Source organism: Cotesia glomerata, linkage group LG3, assembly GCF_020080835.1.
Source record: "Cotesia glomerata isolate CgM1 linkage group LG3, MPM_Cglom_v2.3, whole genome shotgun sequence".
Classification (NCBI taxonomy): domain Eukaryota; kingdom Metazoa; phylum Arthropoda; class Insecta; order Hymenoptera; family Braconidae; genus Cotesia; species Cotesia glomerata.
In genome coordinates this window covers 13,901,663-13,911,548 of record NC_058160.1, presented here as the reverse complement: position 1 = coordinate 13,911,548, position 9,886 = coordinate 13,901,663, and the positions used below count along the sequence as shown (strand labels likewise).

The following is a 9,886-nucleotide window of genomic DNA, read 5'->3' as shown; positions in this document are numbered from 1 at the left end:
CACACACACACACACACACACACACACACACACACACACACAGACACACACACACACACACACTATTTAATAAAACAATTTACCCAATTATTCGCACTTATTTCTAATTAACAATATTAAAATAACTCACTCAATCTTAATTAACAAATTTCTAAGTACTCGCGTTTTACAATAACCTTCCTGGGAATCAAATTCAAATTTTCCCGGTCCCAACTACGACTTCGATAAATAATAAAATTTAAATTCTGGTTTCTTATTATTATTATTATCATTATTATTATTATTATTATTATTATTATTATTTTATTATATTATAATTTTATCACAGAAACTTTCTTGAAACCAAAAATTTTAGATTTATTTCAATTGAATTTAATCTGCCTGAGTATTCGGCTTAGCGTCCATCTTGCATTCCAGAGTGAATTAGAGATAGGAATATTAGCTTGGCTAAATTTTTCAAGGTCGAAATTTTACTATAATTTTCTCAATCAAATTTTACTGGAATTTGGAAAAATTTATTTATTGAAGTCTTGAACAGTTTTTAATTTAATGATAATTTAATGATAATTTTTTAATTTTAATTCACTAATTTGTAATTTACTTTAAATTTCGAAGATTGAATCCAATTATAATTTTTACTTTTAACTTTTAGAATTATTTTAGAGGTTGATTTTGATTATTAATTCTAATTTTAACCTTTAGAATTATTTTAAGTTTAGAGATTAATTTTAGTTATTAAATTTAATTATAATTTTAATGATACTTTATGTGAATTTTAATTTTTATTTTCTAAATTTTATTTTAATTTTAACTTGAATTATTTAATATTTTAATCTGTAAATTTAATTATAATATTTAACCTCCTTTAATTTTAATTTTAAATTATTTTGAATTTCGGAAATTTATTTTAATCTTAAATTTTAATTAAGTTATTCTTAACCTCGATTTTATAAATTTAGTTATTAAATAAATTCAATCATTAAGTAATAAATCTAGTGATTGGAAGAGGGAACCTGGCCAAATGCCTAGTATTTCCTCGAGCAGCGCAGTTTATTCTACAAATGTTAATTTTCGATACCTGGAATTGTTATGAAATTCCTGGAGACTTCAGATGTTTTCCAATTCGTACTCAGGTACCGGTGCAATAACTATAACAATCTCCAGTGTGGCTGCTTCGTTTGATTTCTACGCTGCTTTCGGTTATTTTTCGGCTTTGTTAATTATCTGTAAGCACTGTACTGTTATAGTAATTATTTTGATTTATTTAAGCCGGCTAAATTCCTAGCAAAAATAAATACAAGTTATTAATTATGGCTATCGCTTCGTTCCACAGTAGGCTCGAAGGATAGAAATAATTACCTTCCCTAGCGGATTCGTGGTCACGGTAAAATGATCGTGAAACGACGGTGAATGTACCGTGAATTCACAGTGTCGATAAATGATCGTCGAATATGACCGTCACTTGACTATCGAACGGCCGTCATTTGACAGTGAATGACGAATATCATTGTGAAAGTTGTTCACTGTTACTTTATGATTTTTATTCTGTATAGTTATCATACTTCACTCTTTAAAAAACCAAATTTTTACTTGACTTCTCCGATTTTTCACCTAAGTAAAAATCGTAGATTATCGATCGATTGTCTGTCATTTAAAAGTCATTCGGAAACATATAAATTGTCAAAAAACCGTAACTCGGTGGTAGATGCACAATAGTCTGTGAGTGAAACGTCCGTAAAACGAGCGTATAATGTCGGTAAGTCAGGAATTTTTTACTAGTCAACAATGAAAAAGTGCTGATTATATTTTGTTTTTATTTCATTAAAAATACTCAAAGTGTATAAAAAGATAGGAGAAATTTTCAGTAAATAATCGGGATGAAAAATTTGAAAAAAATATTAAATTATTGTAATTTTGTTTATTTCAAAGTAAAATCATAAAAAATTAATCAGATTAGAGGCAATCAACAGAGATCCATCATTTCAATACTTTTCAAAAGTTTATGGCTTACAAGTGTTGAATTTTTTTCATAGTCTTAATACCATAATACCTTTTGATTATGAAAAATATAATAATCATTATGGTTTTTTTTTTTTTTTTTTTTTAGAGACGAAAACTTTAATTTCAAAATTACTGAAAAATTGTTTATTATCAAGAAAAATTATCATGAGATATTTTTTTTTAACAATTCAATTTTTAGCAATTTCTTTTCCAGATCTTTTTTTATACAGTTAATGATTTCACCGTAATTTCGAAATTAAGAATTCGTAATCATCAAAAAATTTGAATCATTTATTACGATTATTATTTTGAAGTCATGAAAAAAATATAACTTTATTTAAGCTATTTTTATCTGTGCAATGAAAAAAAAATAACTTGGTTTTGACACCTTATCATGTGACTGAATCAAACGTTTCGTGCAGTGTCAGATAGCCTAGCTGGTAGAGTCTTAAGCGCGCGACCAGATGAATTGGGTTCGAGTCTCGGTCTAGACTGTCCGAAATATTTTTTTTTATTTTATTGTCCGTGACAGTAGCGTAAAATCACCGTGTTTCGACAGTATATTGAACGTACAGTGTCGGTCATAACGTCGTAGATTCACTTGCGTATGCACCGTAAATATTCAATAAATTCATAGTAGACATCGTTCACAACGGTATCCGATGCTGACTGATAGATCGCTCGGTAAGAACGAACTTTATACGGTGAAACGACCGTGAAACAACCGTCATTCGACCGTGCTTTTACCGTGTCACCGAAACCGTCAGAGTTGTGTCCCCTGATAGCCATCCAATTGTAAAAGTTAACGTTAAGTTGCAATCCAACTTTTATACAATCTAGGGCCGGAAATTGATTTTAGCTTTTATCAAATTGTTTTAGTAAAAGTCTTGATGTGAACTTTTAGTAAAGTTCAACAAAATAAGTGAGAATACTCATTGGTATGGCAGATTATTAGAATTTGTCTCTTTTTTCACATCTTTTTTCCATTTTATTTTGTTTTTATTTTACGTAGCTTACATAAAATACTTACAAATTTATAATAATTAAAATACATATTTAAAATTTTTCTAATTTGTTAGACAATAAAATATTAAAAACAATGAATAATAAAAATAGTATTTTTTTAAAAATAAAAAAAATCCTTAATACATTAGATTAAAATCATATAGCTGGGTTTGCGATTTGTGGACTGGCATGGCCGTCTTGATGACCTTGAGCCTCGTTCTTATCACCAGTGTTTTCATCGTCACCGCTAACATCATCCCCATCCTCATTTTCATCCTCACCTGAAGTCTCCTCATCATCACTGTTGACATTTTTAGGATTCCACTCATTTTGAAAAAAATCTTCATCTGACATCTTGATTTTTTTTTGACTTGACAGCCTTGGCACCCTTATCATTTTTTCTCGTCCGCTTGGAGCTTATTTTTTTTTTTTTGCGTAAACTCTAGCATTAACAGCGTTCAACGCTGTTAGAACAGCTCCTTTGAATTCAGAAAAGGTCGTGCTCGGGTACATTTGCTTCATAACGGCTGAAAAATCAAAATTATCAGAATCAGTGATGAGAATATACAAATGATAAGAAGGAATTAAAAAAAAAAGTTATTTACTGCTTAAGTCATGAGTGATGCATTTCTTAACTAGAGTGAGTTTTGAAGTCTTTTGGCCCTTTTTTCCTTTCCAAATAACATCAGTCAATAATTCATCAGTCATTAATCTTTCGTACTGCAGAATGCTCCGCATGTTAGATTTGACGTTATTGTGCATATTATAAAAAAGTAAATAATTTCTCTGTAATTAATAAATATAGAATATATATATTAAATAAGTTCTAAATGTACACTTTATAAAATATCCATCTAATACGTACCATTGGCTCGCGTTGCTGAGGTGTTGATTCATCATACTTGTGGATGGTTTATCGAACTAAGCACCAGTAGAAAATTTCAAAGAGTTCATATTAGCTTCTAATGCGCTAAAGATAAAAATTAAAATTAGAGTCACTATAGTAGTAATAATAAAACTTACAAAACTCAATGTAATTATTATTTTTACTCAAAACGCACTACCGCCTGGTCCAATTTTTGATTTAAGCTCCTAAAACATAAAATTAACTGAAATGGACATTAACTCAAAATTATAATTATATTCAAGCCTCACATGCTTGTATTTTAATTACGTCACTTAAGTTTTAACGCATTTTAAACAATTAACATCTTCTGTTTAATAATTACACTATTTTATAATTTTACTCACGCAAATCTACTCTCTATCATTTGAAAATTCTCTTTCGAAAGTTTTAAAATCTCTGGACCCTCCTTTGATTGAACCATAACTTGTCCAGCTCCACTTAAAAATTTAATATGTGGTCGGCCTGAACGTGGTGTAAGTAATTGTCCGATTGGGTGCTTCCTTTGATGAATACGGTTAGGAGTGGTTGGTTGAGATATAGGAGTCGTCGGTCTACCAGGTAGTCCATGTTGATGCTGAATACCAGTTGACTTTATAATGAGTACAGTCTGTTGGTGCTGATTGGTCTTCGACTTTGGTGTTGTTGGAATTTCGGATAAAGGCAGAAATCCCAGCTGCCTTTGGGCATCAACGCTAATGGCCAGAGTTTTTGAGCGTGGCAGAACATTTTGTCTGGGTAAAAAATTTACTTTTCTTTGTGAAAATAAAATTTTCATAAACAGCTTCTACATAATGGAATGTTCCTGCAATTTCTGAAATTGTGTATAAATTTACTTTATTTAATTAATTTCTGGGGGATAAATTTTTATTTCAGAGGATGGTAATCACTGCCACACTTATTCCTGTAATTAAACAAAAATGAAGTCGTAACAATGACAATTTTAATATAAGTAACAATATCATTTTGAAAAATCAGTGCACGTAAAGTGTCATCTTAAATAAATTATATAAAAGTCTTAATATCACCAACTGCAGCTAGTCAAATTAAACGAATACTGAAAATCTACATTAAACTGATTGTAGTTTTACAAGAATTGAATTTAACATAAGCAAAGAAAAAGTTTTTTTTAGTAGTAACATGAATTTTACTCACGAAAATCCTCAGTTTCTTGAAATACATAAAACATATAGTTTTGTCCTTCTTGTATTACAGAAACTTCTAAATACTTACTTATATTAATAAGTATTAAATGCTCTTAATACTTATTTCAACAAAATTGTCAGTATATACTGCTGGTGTATAATCAAATTTTAATGTATATTAAGCTGGTACAAATTTATAGGTGTTACTGATAGCTGGCGAATTCCTCCAAATGTAACCTGCTCAACAAGAATATCCGCAATCCAATAATTGGTAGTTAAATTTTTAAATGAAAAGTTGTCAGTGCCAGTGTCAGTGCCAGCACTGAACAGATGGCGATTTAATTTGCAGCTACTGAAAAACGATATTGAGAATAAATAATATAGCATTTTATAAATGTATTATAATTATTAAGTACTATATTTTTATGATATATATAATAATAATATTCAATGAATAAACATAAAAAAGAATCAACACATATTCTCCTCTCATTCACCGTCAACTGCAGGCATATAAAACTATACATAATGAAAAAATAATAAAAGAAAATAAAAAATATGAAGTATACTTACAATGCTAATTTCATTTTAATTTGACAAAATAAATTAAAAATTAGAATAATAATAAATTAAAATTAGAATTATGAGTCGATTAGTTTGATGCATTTATCTCATCAAAATATTTCAACACTGAACAAAAATTATTTTTGATAGACCGATTGGATGAAATTAAGCAATAACATTTTTAAAAAAATCGAGTTATGACGAACTAAGTAATCTTTTGATACTAAGTACGTTCATCATAATAACTCGATTTTTTTTACAAATTGAAAAAAATATAAAATTAACCAAACAAGCACATAATATTCTTTACTAGATAAAGAATATAAACGTTATTATGTAGTAAAAATAAAAATTATAATAAAACTAACTTGTCCATTCGATTGATCCATTCGTTAGCTTGGTTTAACCTCTGTCCAACTGTTGTCTCTTTTTTAGAACCTATAGAAAATTATATAAAAAAAACCAATTAGTAACATTAGAGATAATTATTTAAGAAAAAGAAGAATACTCACTTTTTTAAATAATATATAATTGCATATAACACAAATGAGAAAAAATAAAATAGTGCATTATATAGTATACAAGCATAATACATGATAATCCGCGTCGTGAGCCGGTGAGCGTCGAATAAGGATACAGAGGGAGAATCCGGAAAATACTCAAGTCCAGAGAATAAAGAACTTGTTTGCATTAGTGTATGTATATTATGTTATTATTAAATACGGACACCGCAATTGCGTTAGTGAGAGTGTCAACGAAAACGCGGGGACGCTCCTTGCTCTACGAGCCCCTTGTGGAAAAATTTATCTGAAAAAAGTCTGAAAAAGTCTTCAGAAGTCTGAATGAGACTTTTTAGAAGTCTTATTTTCTCTGAAAAAGGAAAAAAAAGTATCATTATTTGTGAATAACTCTGATTAAGCCTGAAAAACTCTGAAAAAGTCAAATACTCTCTGAAATTTGGAACTTTCAAGAAGAGTTATTAAGAGTTATAAAGACTTCCTCAGATTTATTTCATTAAAGAAATTAAGCAGAAAATCAGACTTATTCAGACTTTTTCGGCACTAAAAAGACTTCTAAAGTATGTAATGGTTAATTAATAATTATTCGACTCTACAAAAAAATTTTCGTTCTTTGTCCTAAAGTTTATACTATTATTTTCCAGTTAGTTATGCACAAAAACGAAAAGAAAATACCTTTTTTCGGTATAAAGTTTGCTTTTGTGATAGTTATAATAATAATACTCATTTTTCAATTTTTTCATAAATTTTAATTGATTTTAATATTTTTAAAAAGACCGCGCGGTGAGAGTGGGGTATTAACGTTTACACTGTGCCGCTAGATGGCACCCGAGTGATAAACATGTGGCGGTCCTGCCGCCTCGGTCGCGCTCCCAGCGGCCAGAAGTCAAATCAAACCTACCAAAGCGCCAGTCATCGGAGCGGGAAACCCTCTCACTCTCTCCAACAAACAATCCCGCACAGATTCAAATAATCCCGCCTTTTAGCACGCCATAGCTGTGGCGTAATTGTGCATTATCATTATTATTATTATTATTGATTGTGACCTGACTAGATATATAAGAGAGACGCTAAGTGACTTATGTAAACAATAAGTGAATAAATATCATTAAATATTAATCAATCTTGCAAATATTATTATCATCATTAATATATAGTGTAGTACCCTCTAACAACTACAAACAACCATCAGGTGTTATTTACAAGCCCAGAATAACTTAAAATGTCGTCACGAAAGTGCAAATACGATGCTGATGCATTTTGTTTTATATGTGGTCAATTTATTAAAGTTCGAGACGTGAAATATGAACTAAAGACATCTCACGTTCTCTGTGAAGCCTATGAAGCATATTTTGACTGTCCTGTACGGAATCAAGATAAGCCATGGGCTCCACATGTTGCTTGTAGTTATTGTAAAAGGTGTTTGGAAGGTAAGCAATTTTTATTTAATTAAGCGATGAATCCAAAATAATAGACATATTAATTTTTATTTTTATATTTTTAGGTTGGTATCGAGGTGAGAAAAGGTCTATGAAATTTGCAATACCAAGGATTTGGCGAGAACCAAAAGACCATATTACTGACTGCTACTTTTGTATGGTGAATCCGAGTAAAAGACGTAGAGGTAAAAATGCAAAACCTATTGAATATCCTGACCTCGAATCTTCTTCTGCTCCAATTGCTCACGACCTGACACGACCAGTACCTGAGCCACCAAAAAAATTATCGCAGAAAAGTAGCTCATCTTTTAGTTCTTATAAAAGTAATTCCGATAAGGAGTTTTTGCCTACACCTGAACAACCAAAACACTATCTCATTACTTCAGAAGATTTTAACGATCTAATTAGAGATTTAAATTTGCCAAAAAATAAAGCAGAGCTTCTAGGCTCTCGGTTAAAACAGTGGAATTTGCTTGATGATGTTAAGATCACGGATCAGCGGACTAGGCATGAAATGTTTGCAACATTTTTCACGAAGGAAGATGGACTTTGTTTTTGTAATGACATTAAAGGTATGTTTGAAGCAATTGGCATACCCTGTGTCCCTAGCGAATGGCGTTTATTCATTGTCAGCTCTACAAAAAGTTTAAAAGCAGTTCTATTGCACAACGGAAATAAATTTCCGTCTCTTCCAATTGCTCACTCAGTACATCTTAAAGAAAATTATGAAAGTGTCAAAATTTTGCTTGAATCTGTAAAGTATCGTGAGTATAACTGGGAGCTGATTGGAGATTTTAAAATGGTGGGATTTTTAATGGGGCTACAGGGTGGATATACAAAGTATCCGTGTTATTTGTGCTTGTGGGATAGCAAAGCGGATTCTAAACACTATATTCAATGGTCATGGCCTGTAAGAACAGAATTGTGTGTCGGAAAACAGAACGTCAAATTTGAGCCGATTGTTGAAGCGAAAAAGTGTTAATGCCGCCTTTGCACATTAAGTTAGGATTGATGAAACAATTTGTTAAAAAACTGGATGAAACTTCAGAAGCTTTTGGATACTTAAAAAAATTTTTTCCGAAGTTATCGGAAGCAAAGGTTAAAGCTGGGGTTTTTGTTGGTCCGCAGATAAGACAGATTTTCGCCGATGAAAAATTTCCAACGTTGCTGAATCGTACTCAAAAAGCAAGTTGGAACAGTTTTAAAGCAGTAGTTTCTGGATTTTTAGGAAATAATAAAGCTGAAAACTACGAAAAGTTGGTTGAGGATATGCTTACAAATTTTAAGGCCATGGGCTGCAGGATGTCATTAAAAGTACATATGCTGCATGCTCATTTGGATAAATTTAAAAACAATATGGGAGCCTATTCCGAAGAGCAAGGAGAACGTTTCCATCAGGACATCATGAATTTTGAACAACGCTATCAAGGCCAATACAATGAAAACATGATGGGCGACTATATTTGGGGTTTATTGAGAGAAAGTAGCTATGAACATAAAAGAAAAAGTAAAAGTGTGCACTTTTAAGTTATTTTCCACTTTTCTGTAAGCTAATTTGATAGTAAAACTTAATAAAATAAAAAACATTTTTATTTCAATAGTTCTATTTTCAATCAAAAATTAAAATCCGAGATTTTTAAAAATTTCGTTCAATCAGTCTTCTAAGCACAAAAGCAAAGTTTTTCATGCCATATATTTTTTTTCCGTCTTATTACGACCTAAACTACCGAAATTTAATGCTTTGCAATCAAAGTCAAATTTCATGTTGACCCGTGAATTATAATGAATTATAATTTATTCTTAAATAATAACTTTATCTTAAATATAAACAAACATAAGTCTCTACAATATAATTTATTTATGTATTTATTTATTTTGATTATAACACAATGATCCTTCAACAGAGGTAAGAAGAACAGGAATAATAATAAAAATAATGATGAAAGGAACAATAATAATCATTTAAACTTATTCTTTTATACTATTACAAGTATTCGCAGTACATTACAAGTTTTACAGCTATATCTACTACTACAATTAAGGGGTTACATGGGTTTCGTAGGGGGAAAAAAGGCCTATTTTCAATCATTATTTTTCTATATAAAAAATTATTTATTTAATTCAAACTTTTTTCTGTCTCAAAGATACACATTTAAAGAATAATTTCTGAGATTTTCAAAAAAAAAAAAAAAATAAAACTCCGCCATTTAACGCGTTTTTACTCGGAACTGTGTTTTCAAAGACGGCTGTCAAAAGTTCTCAGAAACTACTCAACCGATCTTGATGAAATTTCACACAGGTGTTCAAGAT

General features: G+C 30.3%; 1 protein-coding gene and 1 long non-coding RNA gene across 4 annotated transcripts; one reads left to right on the top strand and one right to left on the bottom strand.

Moving 5' to 3' along the window:
* Positions 1-3,121: 3,121 nt before the first annotated feature.
* On the bottom strand, positions 3,122-6,379 carry LOC123261744. Of its 2 annotated transcripts, XR_006508748.1 has the most exons (8): positions 6,132-6,379; positions 5,988-6,057; positions 5,144-5,407; positions 4,258-5,080; positions 4,057-4,098; positions 3,872-3,976; positions 3,612-3,792; positions 3,122-3,533 (listed from the first exon to the last, which is right to left on the bottom strand). It is a non-coding gene; the product is annotated as an uncharacterized LOC123261744 (long non-coding RNA). The 2 variants fall into 2 exon arrangements; XR_006508747.1 differs by having other exon boundaries at positions 4,258-5,407.
* An 809-nt stretch (positions 6,380-7,188) lies between these two features.
* LOC123261730 lies at positions 7,189-9,174 on the top strand. 2 transcript variants are annotated; one of them, XM_044723508.1, is made up of 5 exons: positions 7,189-7,457; positions 7,497-7,567; positions 7,642-7,761; positions 7,819-8,148; positions 8,805-9,174. In XM_044723508.1, exons 1-5 carry the CDS (start codon positions 7,360-7,362, stop codon positions 9,101-9,103), a joined length of 918 nt encoding a protein of 305 aa, XP_044579443.1. In that variant the 5' UTR covers positions 7,189-7,359; the 3' UTR covers positions 9,104-9,174. The 2 variants fall into 2 exon arrangements, with proteins under 2 accessions (XP_044579443.1, XP_044579442.1); XM_044723507.1 differs by having other exon boundaries at positions 7,642-8,148.
* The last annotated feature ends 712 nt before the right edge of the window (positions 9,175-9,886 follow it).

Coding starts and splice junctions, on each gene's coding strand:
- LOC123261730 (XM_044723507.1), top strand. CDS start 7,360: ATGTCGTCACGAAAGTGCAAATACGATGCTGATGCATTTTGTTTTATA. Junction 7,458..7,496: donor AAATATGAACTAAAGACATC/TCACGTTCTCTG, acceptor ATATTTTGACTG/TCCTGTACGGAATCAAGATA. Junction 7,568..7,641: donor TTGTAAAAGGTGTTTGGAAG/GTAAGCAATTTT, acceptor TTATATTTTTAG/GTTGGTATCGAGGTGAGAAA.